General features: G+C 39.1%; 1 protein-coding gene and 1 long non-coding RNA gene across 6 annotated transcripts in view; both read left to right on the top strand.

The window, feature by feature from the left end:
- Nucleotides 1-24,801, top strand: part of LOC117827101 — a 117,367-nt gene that overhangs the window by 6,759 nt on the left and 85,807 nt on the right. The window contains exon 2 of the long non-coding RNA XR_004634148.1: nt 4,521-4,626. This is a non-coding gene — a long non-coding RNA (uncharacterized LOC117827101). The remainder of the gene's footprint in view (nt 1-4,520; nt 4,627-24,801) is intronic.
- On the top strand, nt 18,568-24,794 carry LOC117827099 (GRIP1-associated protein 1-like). 5 transcript variants are annotated; one of them, XM_034703571.1, is made up of 3 exons: nt 18,568-19,111; nt 19,175-19,237; nt 23,744-24,794. In XM_034703571.1, exons 1-3 carry the CDS (start codon nt 18,686-18,688, stop codon nt 24,740-24,742), a joined length of 1,488 nt encoding a protein of 495 aa, XP_034559462.1. In that variant the 5' UTR covers nt 18,568-18,685; the 3' UTR covers nt 24,743-24,794. The 5 variants fall into 5 exon arrangements, with proteins under 5 accessions (XP_034559462.1, XP_034559465.1, XP_034559461.1 ...); XM_034703574.1 differs by lacking the exon at nt 19,175-19,237 and having other exon boundaries at nt 18,568-19,174; nt 23,807-24,794; XM_034703570.1 differs by having other exon boundaries at nt 18,568-19,237.

The raw sequence follows: 24,801 nt of genomic DNA, 5'->3' as shown, positions 1-24,801 counted from the left end.
ACGTGTTTGCATTTTAAGAAAAAGTAGTTTAAGCCTCACATTTCCGATGCAACTGGTGTATTGATTTGCAGATGAACAGGCGTGTGCCGTTGTCTCCAGAGGACTTAAACACTGACGGAGGGCTATGGGTGCACGCTCGCCTAGTCGATAAACAATCTGAGCACCACAAAGGAACAATAGCCCTCCTTCTCTTGCCGTGCAAGCAAACACGTCCTCTTAAAATGTCAAAAGAAAAAGCTGTTGCAAGGGTGCAGTGTTCTATTGATTCAAAATGGGCTCATCATTTGACCACTATGCCCAATTTATAGACTCCCTCTATCTTGGATACAAAGTGGTAGTGTAAGAACTAGGGCTATTAAGAAAATTGCTGCAAAACACATAAAATCTTTGAATTTCCCGTGAAGTGGGTGAAAAGTATAATCGGAAACTAGAATAACACTTTGAAATGTTTGTGACAAACTGCAGAGAAAGAGATGGGCTTAAGTGAAACACTCAGTTTCTTATTTGCCGCAAAATCCTGGCGATAATCTCAATCAACAATCACGAGGAGTCACAAATAGCAATGTAAACAAGTGACACAAACAGGATGCGTCAAACTGGATGGAAATTGGAAATTGGTGTTGGTACTTCTGTTTTGAAGCATTATGAAGTTATCGTGTTTTTCTGGAGGTTGAAATGACAATTTTTGATAGGAATACATGGATTCATTTTGAGCCAGTACCGACAACAGATAATATCCCGCTTCTTTTGACTGATGTGATAAGAATAGAGATATTTTTTGTTTTACTTGTTTGTATTTTGAAATTCTTATGCACACCTTTAGGGTAAGAAAGGGTCAGATTTAGTGAGTAAAGATGTAAATATATTAATATTCTATAGATACAAATCTATCTGAAATAACTTGTGTTATCAAACAAAATACAAAGAACAGTTTTATCTCTTTAAATGTATTTTTTTTCTAGTAAGCTGGAGCACTCATGTGCTTTTTCATGTTCAAGTCTTCATCCACCCAATGGGTCTTCAAACCACTGTAAGCATACTTACGAGACCAACTTAAGAAGTCCAAGATATAACTTCTGTCAGACTGTGGATATACAGTTGTGCTCACAAGTTTACATACCCTGGCAGAATTGATGATTTCTTGGGTAGTTTCTGTTGTCATTATGATATAAAAAGAGTAAACAGTTGTTTGACAATAAATGGCTTTGCCCGACCACTAACCATGAGTGAAAAACAAGTTTTTCTCTTATCATTCATATTCTCTGAAAAATGGCCAAAGAAATCACAAATTCTGCCAGGGTATGTAAAATTATGAGCACAACTGTATGTAGGGATCACATCATACAGGGCAGACCTGGATACATTTGCAAAGCAACAGAGGTTTGGGATACTTCTCTGAATACATCGTTAGCTGAGGAAATTCCTGGTCTTCTACCTCGGAAAAAGTTGGATCATCAAGTGCGATAAATTCAGTGATTATGTCATTAATAAATTTAGCTTTGAGTTGACTCGGGTAAACTTTCTGAAGTTCTCAAATGTCTGCTGAATCAGTGCACACTATAGCACGCAGTTTTCTGTTTGTGCTATTGCTAGCTGCCACTTCTGCTGCTCTCTGAATACTTGTGGCACATGCTTTGCAAAATGCAATTGTGTTATCCTTCTCTGGAACAATGATACATGTCCACACCAGTAACAACACTTTTTCAGAATCTGTAGGCTTGCAAGTGAATGGAAGCATGTTTTATCAGTTTTTTTGATCGGATACAATTGTGTTACTAGAATATTAAATGGTAAAGTACTCCAATTGGCCTGATATACAGAATATTGTGCATCACCAATATGTGGGTTAGAGGGTGTAGCTGAAAGGAAAATCGGTATTACAGCTTTAGAATAAGTAACAGATCTCAGTGGTTTTGACAGTCACCACTCTCTAAAGAATGCCCAACTTTATCATCGATTTTCATATAAACGGGCTCATAATTAAGGAGTGAACATCATGGATCTAGTTACTTGTATTGGCTCGTATCGTGCAATACATTATATTAGTCGCTAAAATAATGACTTTTGAGAAGATCTTCTTGAAGTTAATATAGTTGCAGTTTAAAAGTAGGGTAATGGAGAGTACTTAAAAAAAGAAACAGGCTAAAGGCAACTCCGTATTCACTATTACTATTCGTTTTTTGTTCCCAGAAGCTATGTTGACTTGTTTATAGTACAATAAAACGCACATACATTTCTCCTTCCATGAATCTTGGAGCCAGCTTGACTCTTGTCTGACTACACAAGGCCTTTGTACCTCTGCAGCAGTCTTCTCTGACCGCTCCAATCCTTCTGTGTGTTTGAGCAGTGCCTGAGCTCTGCAGCAGCAAAACACCAAACACTATAAATGACAGCAGAATGCAGTATAAACCCTGTTTATTTCTGTTATTTACCTAATGCATGTGCACTTGTTTCATTTCGGCTGGGTGAGATGCTGTTGTGTTTGCTGTCATAAGGTGGCATGGCATTTCATAGCAGCAAGCAAACAACTACCAGATTCACCACACTGCTACAAGTTTAACAAAAGCTTTTTTAAAGTTTATGTAACACTTTAAAAATGTACAGACATCAAAATGGATGTCAGAGGAAGAAGTGCATTCGGGGAACCAAGGAAAATTCAGCACCAAAGCTTTAAACACAGAGAGTTACTTTTAAAAGAATATAGAAATTCCCTGGGTCAAAAATAATAATAGAATGTTGTGTTATTTTAAAGTTTGTTATTTGCAAAGGATGACACATTCATTGCAGAGAAGCTCTGTTGTCAATCAGAGCATAAAATGAATCTGATAGTCTGCACTGTGGAGCTTTTTTAGCCAGGAAATGTAAGTATTGGATATTGAACAGAGATTCTATATCCCCTGACCAGGAAATCCTGAGATAAAAGCCTGGATACTGCGTTATTTAAGGTCTGATTAAGGATAGTTGTTAAATAACTGTCCTATCTTCTCTACTCCTGATCTTAATAACCACCTTTACTTCAGACTAGTCAGAAAAAAAGGAGCTCTCTCCCCCTGCAAGCCTTTCAAGGAGAGACTGAGGGGGTAGGGACACTTGTCACTACTTTCCAAACACTGTCATCTACATCAATGTAAAAATGATTTCTAAAGGCATATACTTTGTATTACAGACATATTATAAAGCCTGGCAGGAGTGGTATAACCTCTCAGTAATTTATTAGAGTAGTGAAGCACTGCATACTTCATATGCTGTCCAGATCATTCAATAAAATCACTCACGTGCAAATGTACTAAATTGCATTACCACCATTGTCCTGCATTACTAATCCCATTTGGAGAGGCTATTGTTGGAAGATGGAGGGAGCATTTTGAAGAGCTTTTAACCCCAACTGACATGCTTTCTGATAAAGAGACAGTGATGGAATATTCTAGTAGAGGGTCCATTTACCTTGCAGAGGCATGGGATATTCTGGTTGTGGATCCTTTCATTGGCCTATCTGGACTGTAAAAATACAGAATCTTGGAGGCAAGTAACAGGTCTCATGCATTTTTAATGATATTTATACCATTATACAGACTCCTTAATGATCTGAGTTGTTGTTGCTCTTTTATGTTGTTTGCTTTCATTTTCAGTCAGTCAGTTCTTAGTCAGCTGGAAGTAAATTATTTTATCTCTAATTAAATATTTGTTTCAAAAAAATATCTGCATGACTTTTAGTGTTACATTGTAACCTGATTGAAGCTTGTGTTAAACAGGTTTTGAATACATCTCTATTTATTTTATTAGGTTGACAATTTCTCCTCCAAACAACTGAATCAAAAACCTTTATTTTCCTTCTTGTGATGTTACATTTAAACACATCGGGGTCATGTGTTGTCTACATTTACCTGACAGTCATTTTCTGACCTGACCTTGAAGACGTCATTACAAAGGCCTGGAATTGCAAACACAACAACAAATAAGAAAAAAAAAACCCCAAAAAAAACAAATACAATGGAAAATCAGAGAATACAACAACAAAAAAGAAAACACAACAAAAAAGAAAAACAGATTACCAAAACAAAATAACAAAACAGAAACAAACACAAATACAAAAAAGAAAACACAACGGCAAATCAGAACACACAACAACTAAATAGATAAAAACAATGTCAAATCAGAAAACACAACAAAAAGCAGAAAACAAAATAACAAAATCAACAGAAAACACATTAAAAATGAGAAAACTCAAGATCATAAACTTCTAACCGAAAAGGTCGGTATATGCTTCAATATGGATCCTTGCTGATTGGATGAACACATGCCTTTCAGAAGTTGATTATGTCTTGTCTATGTTTTTTTTATTTGTCTGTAGTATTGTCTTCTTTGCTGTTGTGTTTTCTTATTCATTGTATATTTTGCACTTCAGGGCCACAGTACATCATAATGCAACCATATGTCGCTTCGTTCAGTTAGCTAGCTAGCTTTTAAACAGGCAATTTCAACATAGTTTTCAACACCTGATCACTCTTTCTCACCAACAGGACTTGTGACTAAGCTTGGCTTCATTTACCACGGCTGCTATGAGTGGAGTTGGAGGATGGCTGTTCTGCAGAAGCAGCAGTTTTATAAACCTGAAGACAACTAAAGGTATGACATTTTGGTTTAATTTGATACACAATGCAGATGTGCTTGGCCCTCAGCATGCAACATTATGTCATAATGTTGCAGGACTCAATAGCAGTATCGATAAAGTGGAGTACACACCAAAAGATACTCTCTTTTAGTATGATTCCTTCCTTCCGTTTGCAAAGTCTATATTTTTTGATGGTTCCAAAATGATCTTGGCAAATTTTCCTGAGATACGAGGAATTGTCCTGAGTGATTTTACTTCTCCTGATGTACTCGGGGAGAGGATCAGAGCCGTACATGTTTGATGTCTAGGATCAGATTTCCTGTTATATGGGGGCAACCCTAAGGACCACAGAGCATGCACTCTTTGGAACAAAACTGTAGCCAGTCAAGCACAACAAATGCAGCCATAGCTACAAAAGTGAACATGGAGCATACAGTCTGATGGACGTCAGAAATGCTGCTGATTTGTTGGAACAAACACAACCTGTAAATCATACCACAATCTAAATCTTCACCATTGCAAAGCAGATTTTTATTTTACCACAAAAAAAGGGGCTGACATATAAAGCCGCTTTGAGGAACTTATACTTGGCAATGATTATAGTGGCTTATTTGGACATCAGTGGCAATCTTGGTGTGGTACTTGATCTGGATAGTGCATGGAGTTTGTTGCTTCAGAAGGTATTAACTTTATCATAACCTCATAATAAAATGCCAACAGCAATATACTAAAACCTGTAAGCAGACATGGAAGTATTGTTATAAGCTGGTTGAATTACAGTTGGTTCCGCTGTGAACTCTTTGGACTTTACACAATATTGTATCTCTCCATGTGTTTTATTTATACAACAGACAAGTATCATACCAGTGACAGAGGAATGCTTGGAGACTTAATTAAGGGTTGGTATCCTACTAAGCTTTAAGTTTTCTTCAGTGCTCTATCACTGTTCATTTTTAGCTCTTATAGAGGTATGGATTGTAGAGAAATAAAAAGTAACATTAGAAAAGATTATGGTGGACTCCATAATCTAACTTTTCTCTCTGTTGGCAAAATGTTGAATAGATCTTAGTAGTATAATAATAATAATAGTAATAATAATAGTAATAATAATAATAATAATAATTTTATTTGTAGAGCACTTTTCAAAAAACAGTTTACAAAGTGCTTTACATGGGCAGCAAAATAAAACAGGCAGATCATAAAAACACACAAGTCAAGATAAATAAATAAAACATATTTTAAAAGACATAAAATTCCCCTAAAATAACTCTAAAGGAATACAATTTATTTTAAAATATATTTCTTAAGAAGGTTAAAATAAGATAAAGTCAAATAAAATTCAGATAAATCGTGGAATGCTCTGCGATAAAAGTATGTTTTAAGAAGGGATTTAAAAGAGCTCACTGACTCTGCAGACCTGATCCCCTCTGATTTCCTCAGATCATTTTCATAAAAAGTTCAACTAAATTTCACAAGGCTGGACATAACCAAGTCACAAAAAGAGTTACATTTTTAACCATTGTGCAGATCTATATTTGGTAAAAGAGCAAGAGTTCAGAGGTTAAAAATTTAAGTGATGAAGTGTACAGAATTCCCATTTACTTTGCTTCACGAATAAAGGAACAGTACTGAAGGATCTCCAATGGACCCTTGTGTAGCATAGGTACTAAAACACCTTGAGGCAGAATCAGTTCAGATTTTATCTTTTGATATTTTAAATGTACCTTTTTATCATTGCCATCATGCTAAATAGATTAAATGGAATGTCTTCTAAGTCTTCTATGCTTTTACATTACATGTCACATTCACACCACATTCATACACTGATGGCAGAGGCTGCTATGTTCATTGCCATCAGTATTAACTAAATTCACACACCACTGGCACAGCCACTGGGGGCACTTTGGGGTTAAGCGCCCAAGGACATTTGGGTACTTAGGACAGCGGGACCAATCCCCAAATCCCGATTGAGAGACAAAAGACTCTACCACTGAGCCACAGCCCCCCTTGTCTGGTCTGTATTTCTACATCTGTATTTGTCCGTATGTGTGTACGTATGTTTGGTGTCCTACCTGGTGTGTTCTTCAGGCCTCAGTGGCTCCATGATGAATCCTTATAACCCTGCAGACATCTGCCTGTATTACAGCTGGGCCAGACTAATGAACTAAACCCAGACGCAGTCATAAGCAGATTAATGACTGTGTTCAGGTGTAAAATGACCACAATCAATGGGCAGAAGGTGAGATAGAGGAAGAGTGGAGCCGATCTATCGCCAAAGAATCATTAGACACTGTCGACAGGCATGGAGCCAAGGTCAAGAGACCAAACAGCCAGATGTAGGTCAGAAGAAGGTACTACACCTGGGAGCAAAATAAATAGAAAAGGTGAGTAAGTAGTCAGAGGGTTCTGCAACTTTCTGTTGGCCTGCTGTTGATGCCATATGGAAAATTACACTGAATGAATGCAGATCACTGATATTTTTGAGAGGCATATGGTGACAAAGGTCAGGGCCATTCTGGTTTGCCCCGTCGCCTCCCCAAGGACACTTTGACTCATGGCATGGACTACAAAAAAGGACTGAGATTACAATGTGAATGGCTAAAATTAAAGCCACTTAGATAGCACCATTATTTGAAATAATAAGTCATGTGAGAGCAAAGACTGCATAGTAGAGTTGTTATGAAAATGTAGAGCCTTTGATGACTGGAAAGACTGATATCATACAATCCAAGCTAAATAATTGAGTACACATCTGTTACCCTTCTGTGTGTAAAATGTACCCATGGGATTTGATAAAGAACACGGAATGATTGGAGAGAATTGTTGGTTTTGTTATTTGTAAATGGCTCTCTGATCTGATATGTTGCTTTATCGTACTTTCATTTTATATTTTTCTTGATTGCTAGTTTGGCTGATGTCATCTAGGCCTTGCTGGGGACAATCAGGCAATCAAGCTAAAGTGAGGATACATTTTGACCGATGATGTAGCATTTAATCCAGTATCGAGTAATTGATTGTAAAGAATGTACTCAAACCCACATTTTTTATCAGTTTTCAATCAGGTAGAGAAAAACAACACTTTGTCTCATATCACTTTCAGCTATCAGGGTGGTGTTTTAAGTTTAGAGCATGTTTCAATGTGGCTAAAGGTGTTGTGCACAATAGTGACGCTCAGCCACGGGCTGCAGCCATGTACCATGTCTCCAGCAAGCTTTTTTTTGGGGGGGGGGGTGAAAGATAAACAACACCTACCACTTACAAAGGATGATAACTTTTTACAGGACATGCAGAGATTTCTCAGACTGGCAAAGCTAGAACGTCAGTAAATCTGCATACCAGCAGCATCTGTGCCTTGTGAAAGTTTTTTTCTGCCGTTGGACTGAGTGTGACCCGGCTGTGCTCTTGTCTAACACCCATGGACATTCTTATTTTTCTCAATAAGAACAAGTAGGCAGAAAACTGAACACTGTAAGTTTGAAGTGTTTTTCTGTTCAGTTCTCTTGCTGCAGCAAATCCACATGTAGTAGTTTGAGCCTCACTCTGTGTGACTATACTGTCTGCCCATGGAGATTATTCTCATGAGCCTGCTCCACATGTTGATATCCATCATGTTTAACTATTTGTACACCTCTATATGTTCCTTAGCTATGCAGTACAGTTAGTTATATCCATTACGTTGCTGTGGAAAATATAGAATATATGGAGGAAACACATTTGGTATTGTCTTTATGAAAATATTATTTTTAAGTGCAATCGATAAGTGATCATTGTTATCACATTTCCAAAGATCGATCATGGAGAATACTTCAAATTAGCATCCGTTAATTCAACCAATGGATACAGATCTATTGTCCAACCAAGTGCAACAACATGTCAGAGGAGTTCTAGCTTTGTCATTCTGAGCAGCATCTACTCAACGCCATGTTTTTTGTCTATCCTGAGAGTGACTAATAGAGGTGGACAAAATTGTCTTTTGGATAGTTTTGACCAAAAACAGCTCTTAGAACTAGTAGAAAAAAGTTTGGCTTTACCATTATCAACATAGAAAATATGGATTTAATTATCCGGTGGCTTACGCAGTAACATGATCTCTGCCCAGTTGTTTTGTCGTAGTTGTGTGTACCTGTGCCCAGTCAAGGCAACATCATATATAAGTTTATGGTTTCGTATCAACTCTAACAATTTAAGTATTCTTCTTCATTGTGTTTTGTCTGTTTAGAACTTTTGGCTACACTGTTGACATTTCCTCTATGATTTCCAGTGGTACTGCAATGTTTAGTCTAGCTTCCAGAACAAGTGCAAAAACATGTTTGAAATTAATGCCACTTAGAGCATAAAACAGCCTTTATGGGGTAGCATTTTAAAAGTGATTGCTATCCTGGCAGCCTACATATTGTTCCCAGATGACTAAAAAAAGGCACTTCAGAGCTTTAAGAGATTAAGATAGACAGGTTTCCTCTGCTTAAACGACTGCATCACAGTGGTTGGCTCTTTAAAGTTGGTCATGTTCCACACAGCTTGGTTGACACTGCACCAGGTTGGGACCCACAATAGGTATACAGCTATTCACCAGCCAGCAGGCAATGCACTCTACCTCAGAGAGGAGCTCAACTCTGCCAGGTTCTTTTGTTTTGCAATCTGAGCCCACACACATGGCGGTAATCCAACTTGTCAACAAGTCTATCTTTATCGCTTTTGTCTTTTGAAGGGAATCGTCATATGATGGCTCAGTATCAGGCAGAACCGTATCAAATACACTGAGGTTAACGTTAAAACAGGTGAATCACTGGGGGTTGAGTTTTTTTCTGTTATGGGCACGAATCAATCCCCCGAAAACATATTTCAGAAATGTTGAAATATGGCAAATCTATTGCCAACGTGGGCACCATTCAGTAACACGTTTAGGAAATTTGTCCTGTGTTGTTGAGACTCTCCAATAAGTACAAATGTATCAATTCAACATATCATAATGCATAATGGCACGAGTCCCATGAGAAATAACTTTTCAGTTAGAAAATAATTGTACAATTGCCAGTAATTTAAGTTTTATTAGGTACAATATACAGTCAGGCATCTCCTGAAAAACAAATGCAGTGGTTACATTTTGGCTTTGTCTTCTTTTTGAAAAATCAATGTGTTCTTTAAACATCTCATTTGAATTACAGATTCAAATGAAGACTGTCAATGAATAGCTTAAAAGACAACAATAGTAACAAATTAAGAAAAGGGCACCTTTATTTCCAAAATCAGAAGTGAATGCTTGTAGTCCTTAAGATTCAGTGTGGCTAAAAGTTTAATTTATTCTTTTATTCAACTTTGGGGGTGTAATCAACAGATGCCACACTTGATTTGTAATGGATATTACTTTAAATATGGTCCGTGGATGCTCAGTGTCTATATCCTGTGGAGGAGCACTTTCCAAATTTATTGCAATTGGAATTGCACAGGGACACACTTTACAAGAATACATTTGAATATTCATTCAGTGAAGTTCTGTGAAATTCCACATTTTGACATTGGTGTTATGGTTATCTTTCTTGATTTCCCATCCTGTGCTGTAGGCAGATTTTTGATTTCAGAGTTCTCTCTCTCTCTCTCTCTCTCTCTCTCTTTTTCACACACTTTCAAAGGCTTGCATGAATTCCCCCCCCCCCCCCCCCCCCCCCCCCCCACACACACACACACACTCGCACGCACACACACACACACCAAACACGCACACACAATTACCAGACGATTTCACCTCATCATCCTGCAGCATCCAGGCATCCAAGCAGGGAGCCAGACAAGAGGGCACATGGGAGTTTCTTCACAGCAGGCACAAAACACTGCAAGAGAAAGTGCCTCTCATTCTAGTGTATCAGCCCAAAAAAGATGCCACTCCTGGAATCAAAAATAGAGAGACACTTTGAAGCAGTGGATGTTTGTTCACAGCATTTCTGCAATGACTTGATTCATCCCTTTAATCATTTAAGCACATTAATATGTAAAAATAAAAGAATAATTCCTTTAGTTTTCTTATGCTTTGTAGGGGTGAGTATTGCTAAGAACCTCACGATACGATACGCATCACGATACTTGGGCCATGATACTATAGTATCACGATATCGCAGTATTGTGATATATTGCGATATTCTACACAGTAAACTAAGAAAAAATAGGGATGGTGTTTATGTAAATCACACAACATTACTCAAAATTGAAAGGACAAATTAAGTCAAAACTGTTTTATTGAAAACAAATTTTCCACTTTATTGTATTTGAAATACTGAAGTTTTATTTAAAGGTGACATATCATGCAAAATTGACTTTTTAATGGTTCTTTACCTGCAATATGTGTCCCTGGCATGTCTACAAACCCCCCGAGAATGAAAAAAATCCATTCTGCCCCTGTTTTGATTTCTACATCTTTCTGTAAATGTGTGTGAAACGAGCTGTTTCAGACTTCCGTGTTTTTGTTACGTAACAACAATATCCGGTCTGTCACGGAGTCAGAGCTCGGAGCTTGTTCAGCCCATAGACTGTATAAAATAATACTGAATCCCTCCCCCGTTTTTCATTACCTGCACAAATGTGTGCTAACAAGGAGCTTAGGAGGGAGGCATGCTAGTTGTAGGCTGTCTTAATAAACACAAAGGTCGGTTTTACTCCCCACGTCTGCAGATTTGAAGATCTAGTGGATGATTTTTATTTATCATGGATAAGTGCTAGCGCTAGTTAGCATAGCCACATAGCTACATGTTCGTAGCTGTGTACCAAGACACACGTCAACATACTGATAAATAAAACAACAAGAAACACTAAATCTGTGACCAATCCTTCAGAAAGGTCCTGCTACAGGCGCCTCTCCGTCAGGATCAGATTCTGGATCAGATTCAGAGGGTTGAAGTAACGTGATCTCTGAGCAGCCGTATATATTCAGCCAACATGTAAACATTAGATCAACGTGCTGGAGAGCCGAGGCACATCCACTTCCTGAGGGGGCGTGGTCAGAGGGAAAACAGAGTGTTCTGATGAGGAATGAAGAAGAGGACTTTTCAGGCATGCCAAAATCTGATTTCAAAGTGTTTTTTTGAGCATAAACTTTAAAGACATGTTTTGGGGACCTCTTAGACCAATATATATTGATGAAAAAAGCGTGATATGTCCCCTTTAAGTTCCAACTCGGCTAAAATGTGAATTTTTATTATTACAAAAATATCGATATTAAGAGTTGAAATATCAGTATCACATTGGAGGTCAAAGTACGATGTATTGCTGTATCGATATTTTTTAACACCTCTAATGCTTTGTGCTGTCCCACTGTCACATCACTACGGCACATAATGCACTGTCCATGAGTCTGCATCTCTTTTTGGAGGGCCTTTTTAAGACTCCATAGAGAGAACAGGAAGGTGGATAGAATGGAAAACTGACGAAAGAGAGAGTGAGGAAAAACATGAGGCAAAGGGCTGCAGCTGGAATAAAACCTGGGCCCACCCGCCTTTAGGACGACAGCCTCTGTAAAAAGGGCGGCAGCAATCAAACTGCTAAGTCAATTTTTGCGCAAACATGCTTTTTATCATTGTATTTAGTTTATGTCATGCTGATTTATTTCCAAGTGTTAAATAAGCATACCGTTAATTGGTTGTTTGATGTTAAAAAGATGACTATTTGACTGCTCTGTTGACAAATTGGTGGCCTCGCACAGTGTTCTTTACCTGATTAACAAAGTAGGGGAGGAAATAGAAGAGAAAACGTAAGAAACACCAACACCAACACCAGAGTCATTTCACTTTGATGGCACAAGAATCTGTACTGCTGTGGACTGTACACACTTTAGGGATCTTTGATGTTTTATCTGTAAGTTAAATCTGTGTTTTGGTTAGCGAAACGGGTGTAATGTCAGTCACGTGGCTCCACCTGCCAGATCCCTTCTGTGCATATCTTGTATCCACTTGGGCAATATGTCAGTGCTCACTGAGGCCGTGTTTTGGCTTCACATCTCTAGATGGGAGGAGCATGACGTTGTGGTGTCCACATTAATATATGGTTAATGTCAGACTCGCACACTCTCCACTGCACGTCTGATGCCATTAAAGTCTGAGGGGGTTCAGTGCTTAAGCTTTAGGGTGAACATCGAGATTGAGCTACTGAGTCAGACAGCAGGTTGTTACACAACACATGAACCAGAGATTCTCAGCAACAACATATCGTAATAGCGATTGTAGTTAAGTACCAAGCTCATCCTACCACCACAGCCGTTGCATATTTTAACTTTTTACTTAACTCTTGTGCACCCTGTGTACAATATTGTATTATATTGAGGTCTGAAAATTGATCTATCACTGATTACTGCAAAATTCATTACATCACATGCTAGAAAATATAGCTAGCTGAATATCTAGTCTCTGCAAATCTTCAGTATACTAGTTTGCTTCTTACTAACATTGTTATATTTGTGTATGGTTTTCATAGCTAACAATTGCCTCCGTTAAAGACCCAAGAGCACAACCTTTTGGTGCTGACATTGATCATAGGCGCTGATTGTAGATGTACACCAACAACAATACAGAGAAGGCACAAAAAAAGTTGTATCTCTTTTAGGGGTGCAACAGATCAAAAAACTCACAGTTCGGATCGGATCACGGTTTTGAGTCACGGATCAAATCATTTTTCAGATCAGCAAAAAAAAAAAAGAAAAACAGAAAGAAGACAAGACAAACATAACTTTGTCCTCCGTTTATTTTGTAAAACACTTTTAAACTTTTGCCCATTAAATAAAAACAACATTCAACTCAAAATTTACTGCATGTGCAAAGCACCCTATCTGTGGGCTCAGTCCTGCCTCATTCACTGCATTTCATGGCATGCCATGTCATGTGAAGGAGCAGAGGAACTTCAAAAGTTTCACTCTATTTTTCTTTCAATCGCTGATTTTCACCGTCCACACCTCTTTGAGCTATAAACTGTAAACACAGCGTTTTCATGCATTCTAGGGTCTTACAGCTGGCAAAGTGCCAATATGGGAACTGCTCCATAAACGAAAGTGAACGTTAAAAATTGCACTCGCAGCATTGGACTCTAACTGACCCAGCAACAGCCTGTCTGCGTAGTGAGTGTGGATTGAACATGCGGTCATCACGTGAACACGCGAAACTCTTTTTTTTTTTTCATCAACCGATCCGCGGACCACATCCGTACCGAACCGTGGAGAGGCATCCGTACGGATCACGGATCAACGATGATCCGTTGCACCACTAATCTCTTTGATCCTATATCTGATTCATTTAAGCCCCAGTTGATTTTAATAGATATATCATTTGGTCAATTAGTGACCCGTAGTTTCATAAACGTTAAGGCTGTATTTGTCCTCTGATTTTACATTTTTATTTTACTGAGTGATATTTATGTACACCTACTTCAGTCTGTTTGCAGCGTTATGAAAAATATGTTATTGCGTGCAGTTAGATATTCGTTTTAAAATTACTGAGCATTATCATGTCACTGAGAAAAAGTGTTTGTATTTTGGCCCACTTTTAGTGAACAAATGGTCCATTATACTTATCTGTGTTGCAATATATTCCTTTGGCAGAGATGCTTGCATGAACTGTTTGCATGCACCTCAGGAGTGATAAGATCAAGCATCAACAGAGATTTATTGTTTTACTGTTGTTGACTTTTGTAGAGTGGATTAGCCTGTAACTTTTTTGTCAAGTCAAAGCTTTGTGCAGGTTATCAGTATAGAGATAGACTGCTTTATTACTACAGGCTGCTGCTCTTATCACATATTAAGAAGGAATCATTTGCCTCCATTGAGTGGTCGTCAAAGCTTGCAAAAAGTCTCTAATGACCCCTCCATGTACTTTAAGACTTATGAATAAAACACACCGAGATCAATGAATTATTGATCATGTGTCATCAAGCAAGGAAACCCCTAATGAAAACGTGATATCAATCCAGGCCAAGATGCGGTGTATGCAAACAAAATCCATTAGCTTTATATGGTCAATAATCAGAAGAATTACAACCCTGTCAGAGTGTAAATGTAACTCGTGCACAATAAAAGTGGAAACAAAGAAATCTTCTTTACAGTCTACTAATTCTTCAACGCATTTCTCAGCAGCCCTCTTTCTCCTCTGCTTTCTTTCTTCCTTTTTTAAACAGTGTATCACTTCCTTGGTTTTAAACAATCTTTCACATTCAAACACTGTTCATTTTTCTCCGATGTGACACGAAGGATGCAACGTTTGTATGATGTTGAATTTCTGTGCTGCTGTTCTGAATGCTGCAAGTTGAATAAATTAAGCATATCTGACACTCTTTATTATCACATAAATTATAAGTCACCTACTACCATAATGCAACAGCTTATGTTAGCATTCAGCTACTTCATATCTAGCCAAATGTTAGCTTAACTGTAAATTTACTATTCCTAGCTAACACAACATTTCAATCAGAAGAGACACAGTTTGAAGATTAAAGGTTATTTATTACAACTTAATGAATAATGAAACTTGACAGAAATCTATGGCGTAAGGACTCTATGGGGATAATTTTGTGAGCGTAGGATGTGTGAATTTGGCAGTAGAAGAAATCCCCCTAGAGTCCAGACATTGGTGGTGGTTGATGAATTCTAGGAATTGAAGACTTGCAGAGACCAGGTGGAGATGGGGAGGTGGAGGGGTGCACGCCATCAATGCAAGAGGGAACTAGCTGGAAAGAGAGACACATTTAAAAAGACAGCAAAAAGTTGATAGGCTGACGATAAGGGTGTGCCACTGAGCTATTGGATGACAGCTGCCGCTGATTAACCAGTGACAGTTCCGGAGCACGCAGCTGGAAGCGGGTGAGCTATTGAGCTAACGAGGGAGAGGAGAATTAAACAACTGCCGCTGATTGCTTTTATACTCTTCCTGTCTGAACTTTTGCTAGAGCTACATTTTCCAGGAATGTATGCCTTTCCTTTTTTTTTCAATTAAAAGTAACTAGTCCTTCCAGGATTTTAACAACTTTTTCTGTTGATTGTTGACCGAAATGAAAGGCAACTTTTTAGAAACGTTGCCCTTAAAATTGCAATATTTGGAGGCTTTTTAATGAAATGTGTGTAAGAACAACACATTCACTGGGCCACATGCAATCAGTTTGTCTTTTACCTCCAAGTCAAAATGTCAAGTAAGAAAGTGAAAAAGGTAATTATCTATTTATTTTACATTACATTTATGCAGTTCAGGTCATTATTTTGTTTGCTACAATGTTATGAAACCACTGGCTAGAGACAGCTAGAGACAGGGGAATTGCAATCTCACTGCACAAACACCCTTTAGGACAGGGGTGTCAAACATGCGGCCCGAGGGCCAAAACCGGCCCGCCAGAGGTTCCACTCCGGCCCGTGGAATAACTTTGCAAAATTAAAGGGTTACATAGAAGACATTAAGACTTCAATTTTTCAATAAAAGTAACTGCGATTTCGGATTTGTCCTCTAGGGGTCGCATTAAATTATATTGTTGACAGAGCGCACCTGAAAGGCGCTTTTTTTTCTGGGATTTTTTTCTTAAAGTGAGGAAATAGATTAGGCTACTTGCTGTTTGCATAATCCAGTTGAGATTCATAAAGACTTTTTAGAGCACTAGAAGATGATCTACTAAATAGTCAACTTTACCTTCTTCATTATTATAATCTATCTGTTCTTTTGCAGTAAACATTACACTCTGTGTCAGGTGAATGGGTAACCTGTGTGTTTGGTGTGTTGGCAGCAGGTTTCAGGGCTTAAAGAGTTAAATATTTGGCCCCACTATGAGACTCATCATGACAGAAAATAAGAGTTTTTGTAGAAAGATAGTTCATTAAATGTGAACATTTTCTGAATGTGCTTGTTCTTTTTTGCACTAAAACAAAGGGAAAATTTAGAGTCATTATTTATAGGTTGTTATGTTGTGATTTTACTGGTTCGGCCCACTTTAGATCAACTTGGGCTGTATGTGGCCCCTGAACTGAAATGAGTTTGACACCCCTGCTTTAGGATCAGTGCTGACTCACATTCAAACACAGTCTCCGGTTGGTTTAGAATACAGCCTCTGATAGGACAAAAGACTCAACACAGGACATCAGGAAGAAATGGATGGAAAAATGACGAAAAGATAAGTGATAAAAAGATGAATTAATATTTTCTATTATAAATGTATTGTTTAGAGTCTCCATAAAGACTGAGATCTGATTTAGAAACACTCAGTAGAGCCTTGTTAGAACAGTGCAGCAGGAAAAACTGGTCTCTGGTGCCCAGCTTTCAAAGACACTAGGAACAATATCCTCTGATGTTTATGCAATACATTAAATATTGAAAAAGTGAACGTGGTGGAGCCTACTGGGTAAACAGGCTGATAAGTCAAATTTGTGTTAAAGTTGCAGAGATTTTCTAAAATTGTGAGGTTTTCAGGTAGATGCAGGAATTGGTTTTATTTGCATGAACTGAATTTCAACATTGCCTGGAGGGACTCGCTAGAAAACTGTCAAATTAGTATTGATAAAATATCCTTATAAGTGGCTGGGTTCTAGCATCTGCTGTTGTCAGACATTTCCCAATGAATGTGAAATATGTTATTTTTACTTGAAATATGGTCAGATTTCTATCTGAGCTGTCATTGTTGATGATCTTTTCAGTTCAGGAATCTGGAAGCCAATCTGGAAGTGTTGATTTAATGACAGTTGTCTGATACAATTTATCTATTTGGTTTACAACCCTGGAACCTATCAGTGCATAAGGAAAATATCTATCATTGCAGGTAGGTTTGCATGTTGAAAAATAACCGTCCTACCATCCAACTCTAAAACTATCTTTGGTGTTTAAGCTACTACTCTACAAAAAAAAAAAGAGGACTTCATTTTGCAGAAACCTTGGACTTGGGCTTAAATTAGGACCCAAGCATTATACAACCCCAATTCCCAAAATACTGGGACGCTGTGTAAAGTGTTGATGAAAACAGATTTTGATGGTTGAAAATCCTTTTAAGCCTGTATTTGATTAAAAACAAAGACAACATATCAAATGTTAAAACTGACATTTTTAAATTTCAAATGAGATACCAAAAAGTTGGCACAGGCGAATGTTTACCACTGTGTTGCAGCCGTGCTGTTTGTAGTATGAGCTGAATGTGGTTTGGCATTGTCTTGATGAATAATGCACGGCATTTCCTAAAAAAAAGGGCCCTAAAGATCATGGCCATTAACTATTGTTCTTCAGCCTTGCTCTATTGTACAGACATTTCTCCAGATTCTCTGAATCTTTCGTTGATATTGTATGCTGATAATGAAAATCCCTAAAATTCTTTGTAATTGTACACGGAGGAACATTATTCTGAAATGTTCATCTTTTTACTCTAACAGTCTCTCAGAGTGGTGAACCTCTTCCTATCTTTACATCTGAGAGACTCAGCCTCTAGAATAACCTTCTTATTCCCAGTCATGTCACTAACTTATTGCAATTAAACCTTGTTGGGATATGTTCCTCCAGGTGTTTATATTTTAAGCATTACACAACTTTTTTCGTGTTTTGTTGTTAAGAACACCATCCCCACTTTCAAACATGGTGGTGGGAACCTAATGCTTTTGGGGTACTTATCAGCCAATGGACAAGGGAACCTAATCACAGTAAACGGCACCATGAAAAAAGCACTATACATCAAGATTCTCACCAACAACATCAATCAGTCTGTAGAGAAACTTGGCTTCATTTGCCCATCACTACTAAATACCTATCAAAAATATTAAAAACAAGTCTAGTGAAATTTCAAAAACAAAAAAAAACAAGCAAATAGTTTGTGGGGCCTCCCTTTTAATCCTGGCTCTGGTCATGTTCAGATTGCTCTATCCTCCATTTTAATCATAGAATAAGATTTGAATGTAAACAAGCAGTGTCACAGTGTCACAGTGTCACAGTGTCACATGGACGGAACCTGCAGCTTAGAATGTGTCATTGTGACTCAAAGACCAAAGGACAGGTCTTTTCTATATATGAGGGCAACTGACCAGACAACTGGATCATTTCAAACCTTTCCAAGAGAGACTGAGAGAGAAAACTGACAGAGCCGTACAACATGAATGTGAAAACGCACGCAAGAAACCTCAACAGGAACAAGAGGTCCTTTAGAGGAGGAGCTGCGCAGAGCACCATGATAAAGGCCACCAACCTGCATAGGAGGTGTTGTTGGAGTTTGTCCACATCCAAACTCCAACAAGATGTGCACCAGCTCAATCAGATGCTGATTAGAGAGAAGGACCAATGCTATAGAGAGAAGATGGCGAGGATGGTGCAGAGTAAAGACTTGGATATCACCAAGAAACAACTGAAGAAAGAGAGACAACTCAAAATGACATTCATCAACAGGTGCAAATATCTGGAGGGACTCCTGGGTGACAGCACAGGAGAGAATTATCTCATGCACTTAGGGAGCCCCGACAAAATAAAGCAGACCTCTAATGGCTTTGAAGCAACGCAAGAAGACCCCACGACCAGTAACAAGGTCTTAGCAGATCTCAAGGCAGAGGTGAACAAGAACAAACTACTGCAAGAAGAACTGGACAAGGTCTTAGCAGATCTCCAGGCAGAGGTGAACAAGAACAAACCACTGCAAGAAGAACTGGACAAGGTCAAAGCTGCTCACCATGAGATGGGTGTCAGGTACAAAGATGACATGCTCAGTGCCATGCAGATGATGAAGACCCTCAAATGTGAAATTCAGTTACAAATGGAGGTGCACGCTGACCTGGTGCAAGACCATGCTGACTTAACATCTCTAACATTGGACAATACTATCTGTCAAGAGATGTTAGAGGAAAACAAGGGGCTTCACGCTGAGATCAAAAGTACCAGGCAAATGGTGGAAGCCCTTCAGCTTGAGCTTCAAGAACATAGGCAGACTCAAGCTGACACCGTGTCTCATGACAAGGATGCCCTCGCAGCTTTGACGGTGGAGCACAAAGCAATCTGTCAGGAAATGGTAGAGGTGAAACAGAGCTACGAAAACGACATGATCAGTGCCAGGCAAATGGTGGAAGCCCTTCAGCTTGAGGTTCAAGAACATAGGCAGACTCAAGCTGACAAAGTGTCCCGAGACCAGTCCTTCATCATGGCCTTAAAGGCTGAACACCATGCCACATGCCAGAAGATGGCACAGGAGATGGCTGACCTGCAGAAGAGTGCCCTCCAAGAAAAGCAGATGATGGTGAAAGAGCTGGAGAGAGTCAACACTAAGCTCAATGCCCAGAAAGACTACGAGGAGCTCAAAGAGCTGAAGACCACGGGCGTGGGGGTTTTCAGAGCAGCAATTCTGGAGGAGAGGAACAAAGTCAGCCAACTCCTAGAATACCTGGAGAGGTACGAAGCGACACACCAGGAGCTGAATAACAAGTACACATCTGAAGTACTTAGTTTCCGACAGCAGGCTGAGAACCAGAAGCAGAAGTTTGAAACAGAGATCAAGTCTTACTCTGACAAGCTGAAACAAAGCCAACAGCACATCTCCCACCTGAGGGCCGAACAGGACGCCCTACGCCTGAGAGTTGAGCTCTCAGCAGCTCCAACTTAAAACTGAGCCATGACTTTGGCAACAATAAAAATAAAAAATGGATATAAAGTTATACTCTGTAGTGGAAATTTATACCTGATGTCAAACATAAATCTGTGTCACAACATTAACAAAAACTACAATAGAGCTGAAGTCAGTAGTAATTATGTATTTATTTGTGGTATGTCTTGGTTTTGTAGGTTTCAGGTGCTTTTGGTGTTCATTGCAACTCTGATGAGTCAGGCAGAGTTATGAACCCACAGATCAAAGCTAAAAATAAATTTGCTTGATTTCCAAACAAATGTTATAATCTAGACAACACTTAAATAGCAATTAATTGATCCACCATTGAGACTAGTATTAAACACACACATCATATTGGATTAGTCTCACATTGCCCAAAATTCATTTTACTGATTAGAACATGAACGCACCATAATGTAACTCAATACAACCTCCGTTAACATCAGCTGTCAGCTCTGCAGCTCCTTTTGATAATATTGTCAGACACTTATAATAACAATCTGAGGCTGCCAGTGACATAAACGCACTTCTAGTGGACGCACATTAACTTGGCTCACACACTGGCAGTGGTTAATTTGTAGCTCCGTCTGTGTCCCCACAGCCCAATGAATGTGAAATATGTTATTTTTACTTGAAATATGGTCAGATTTCTATTTGAGCTGTCATTGTTGATGATCTTTTCAGTTCAGGAATCTGGAAGCCAATCTGGAAGTGTTGATTTAATGACAGTTGTCTGATACAATTTATCTATTTGGTTTACAACCCTGGAACCTATCAGTGCATAAGGAAAATATCTATCATTGCAGGTAGGTTTGCATGTTGAAAAATAACCGTCCTACCAACCCACTCTAAAACTATCTTTGGTGTTTAAGCTACTACTCTACAAAAAAAAAAAGAGGACTTCATTTTGCAGAAACCTTGGACTTGGGCTTAAATTAGGACCCAAGCATTATACAACCCCAATTCCCAAAATACTGGGACGCTGTGTAAAGTGTTGATGAAAACAGATTTTGATGGTTGAAAATCATTTTAAGCCTGTATTTGATTAAAAACAAAGACAACATATCAAATGTTAAAACTGACATTTTTAAATTTCAAATGAGATGCCAAAAAGTTGGCACAGGCGAATGTTTACCACTGTGTTGCAACCGTGCTGTTTGTAGTATGAGCTGAATGTGGTTTGGCATTGTCTTGATGAATAATGCACGGCATTTCCTAAAAAAGACATACCTGTGTATATTAAAGGTGCCCAGATGTGTAACCTACCCATGACATGGGCTTGAAAACAAGCTGAGTGGTCCCTTTCCTCTCGAGAACAGATTCATGATTTCAAAGTGTCAAATTTTAACTCATCAGACCACAGGACCACAGGTTAGTATCATGTTTATATAAGGTTTCCTCTTTGCAAAGTACAGTTTTAACCTGAAATTGTGGATGCAGCAATGAAATCTGTTCACAGACAATGGATTTTGGGAGTGATTTTGGGACCATGCAGTGATTTCCACTACAGAGTCATGTCTGTTTTAATGTAGTGCTGCTTTAGGGCCCTAAAGATCATGGCCATTAACTATTGTTCTTCAGCCTTGCCCTATTGTACAGACATTTCTCCAGATTCTCTGAATCTTTCGTTGATATTGTATGCTGATAATGAAAATCCCTAAAATTCTTTCTAATTGTACATGGAGGAACATTATTCTGAAGTGTTCATCTTTTTACTCTAACAGTCTCTCAGAGTGGTGAACCTCTTCCTATCGTTACAACTGAGAGACTCAGCCTCTAGAATAACCTTCTTATTCCCAGTCATGTCACTAACTTATTGCAATTTAACCTTGTTGGGATATGTTCCTCCAGGTGTTTATATTTTTAGCATTACACAACTTTTTCCGTGTTTTGTTGTTAAGAACACCATCCCCACTGTCAAACATGGTGGTGGGAACCTAATGCTTTGGGGGTACTTATCAGCCAATGGACCAGGGAACCTAATCACAGTAAACGGCACCATGAAAAAAGCACTCTACATCAAGATCCTCACCAACAACATAAATCAGTCTGTAGAGAAACTTGGCCTTTGGCACCAGAGGACATTTCAGCACGACAACGACCCAAAACACACAGCAAAAATGGTGAAGAAAAGGTTAGCATGAACGTTTTGCAGTGGCCCAGCCAGAGTCCTGACTTGAATCCAATTGACAATCTGTGGAGGGAGCTAAAGATCAGGGGGATGGCAAGGAGACCCTCCAACCTGAAAGATTTGGAGCTCATCGCTAAAGATGAATGGGCAAAAATACCAGTGGAGACATGCAAAATGCTGGTCAACAATTATAGGAAGTGTTTGATTGCTGTAAATAGCCAATAAAGGCTTTTCTGTTGATTATTGAGAAGGGTATGAATCATTTTGGACGTGCCACTTTTTGTTCAAATATAAATAAAAGCTGAGAAATTTTTTTTTCCACAATGATGCTTCTTGTATATTGTCTTATTACCGCCTGGGAAATGCCTGTCATTTCCAGTCAAGAAAAAATGTACTGGTTGTATTAAAAGAATTTTAAGTCAAAATCTGCCAGGGGTATGAAAAATTTCCTGCTTAACTGTAAATACTAGTGGTGGGCAAATGAAGCTTCATGAACGTTTTCTTGTGTTTGTTGAGCCCTCTAGATGGCGCTCTCTGTTCAACAAAGGGTTGAAAGCACACAATATTGCCATTCATTGAGCCTTTATTTTTAAACCAAGAGCGCCATCTAGAGGAGTCAAAAAATACAACTAATGGTTCATGAAGCTTCATTTGCCCATCACTACTAAATACCTATCAAAAAATATTAAAAACAAGTCTAGTGAAATTTCAAAAACAAAAAAAAACAAGCAAATAGTTTGTGGGGCCTCCATTTTAATCTGGGTTCTGGTCATGTTCAGATTGCTCTATCCTCCATTTTAATCACAGAGTACGATTTGAATGTAAACAAGCAGTGTCACAGTGTCACAGTGTCACATGGACGGAACCTGCAGCTTAGAATGTGTCATTGTGACTCAAAGACCAAAGGACAGGTCTTTTCTATATATGAGGGCAACTGACCAGACAACTGGATCATTTCAAACCTTTCCAAGAGAGACTGATTGAGAAAACTGACAGAGCCGTACAACATGAATGTGAAAACGCACGCAAGAAACCTCAACAGGAACAAGAGGTCCTTTAGAGGAGGAGCTGCGCAGAGCAACATGATAAAGGCCACCAACCTGCATAGGAGGTGTTGTTGGAGTTTGTCCACATCCAAACTCCAACAAGATGTGCACCAGCTCAATCAGATGCTGATTAGAGAGAAGGACCAATGCTATAGAGAGAAGATGGCGAGAATGCTGCAGAGTAAAGACTTGGATATCACCAAGAAACAACTGAAGAAAGAGAGACAACTCAAAATGACATTCATCAACAGGTGCAAATATCTGGAGGGACTCCTGGGTGACAGCACAGGAGAGAATTATCTCATGCACTTAGGGAGCACCGACAAAATAAAGAAGACCTCTAATGGCTTTGAAGCAACGCAAGAAGACCCCACGACCAGTAACAAGGTCTTAGCAGATCTCAAGGCAGAGGTGAACAAGAACAAACTACTGCAAGAAGAACTGGACAAGGTCAAAGCTGCTCACAATGAGATGGGTGTCAGGTACAAAGATGACATGCTCAGTGCCATGCAGATGATGAAGACCCTCAAATGTGAAATTCAGTTACAAATGGAGGTGCACGCTGACCTGGTGCAAGACCATGCTGACTTAACATCTCTAACATTGGACAATACTATCTGTCAAGAGATGTTAGAGGAAAACAAGGGGCTTCACGCTGAGATCCAAAGTACCAGGCAGCAGATTGAGACCCTTCAGCATGAGCTTCAGAAGATCCAGACTCACTCTGACAACGTGTCACATTACAAGGATGCCCTCGCAGCTTTGACGGTGGAGCACAATGCAATCTGTCAGGAAATGGTAGAGGTGAAACAGAGCTACGAAAACGACATGATCAGTGCCAGGCAAATGGTGGAAGCCCTTCAGCTTGAGCTTCAAGAACATAGGCAGACTCAAGCTGACAAAGTGTCCCGAGACCAGTCCGTCATCATGGCCTTAAAGGCTGAACACCATGCCACATGCCAGAAGATGGCACAGGAGATGGCTGACCTGCAGAAGAGTGCCCTCCAAGAAAAGCAGATGATGGTGAAAGAACTGGAGAGAGTCAACACTAAGCTCAATGCCCAGAAAGACTACGAGGAGCTCAAAGAGCTGAAGACCACGGGCGTGGGTGTTTTCAGAGCAGCAATTCTGGAGGAGAGGAACAAAGTCAGCCAACTCCTAGAATACCTGGAGAGGTACGAAGCGAAACACCAGGAGCTGAATGACAAGTACACATCTGAAGTACTTAGTTTCCGACAGCAGGCTGAGAACCAGAAGCAGAAGTTTGAAACAGAGATCCAGTCTTACTCTGACAAGCTGACACAAAGCCAAAAGCACATCTCCCACCTGAGGGCCGAACAGGACGCCCTACGCCTGAGAGTTGAGCTCTCAGCAGCTCCAACATAAAACTGAGCCATGACTTTGGCAACAATAAAAATAAAAAATGCATATAAAGTTATACTCTG

This window comes from Notolabrus celidotus, chromosome 15, assembly GCF_009762535.1.
Source record: "Notolabrus celidotus isolate fNotCel1 chromosome 15, fNotCel1.pri, whole genome shotgun sequence".
Lineage (NCBI taxonomy): Eukaryota > Metazoa > Chordata > Actinopteri > Labriformes > Labridae > Notolabrus > Notolabrus celidotus.
The sequence above is the reverse complement of the archived record's forward strand: the minus strand, read 5'-3'. Positions and strand labels throughout refer to the sequence as shown.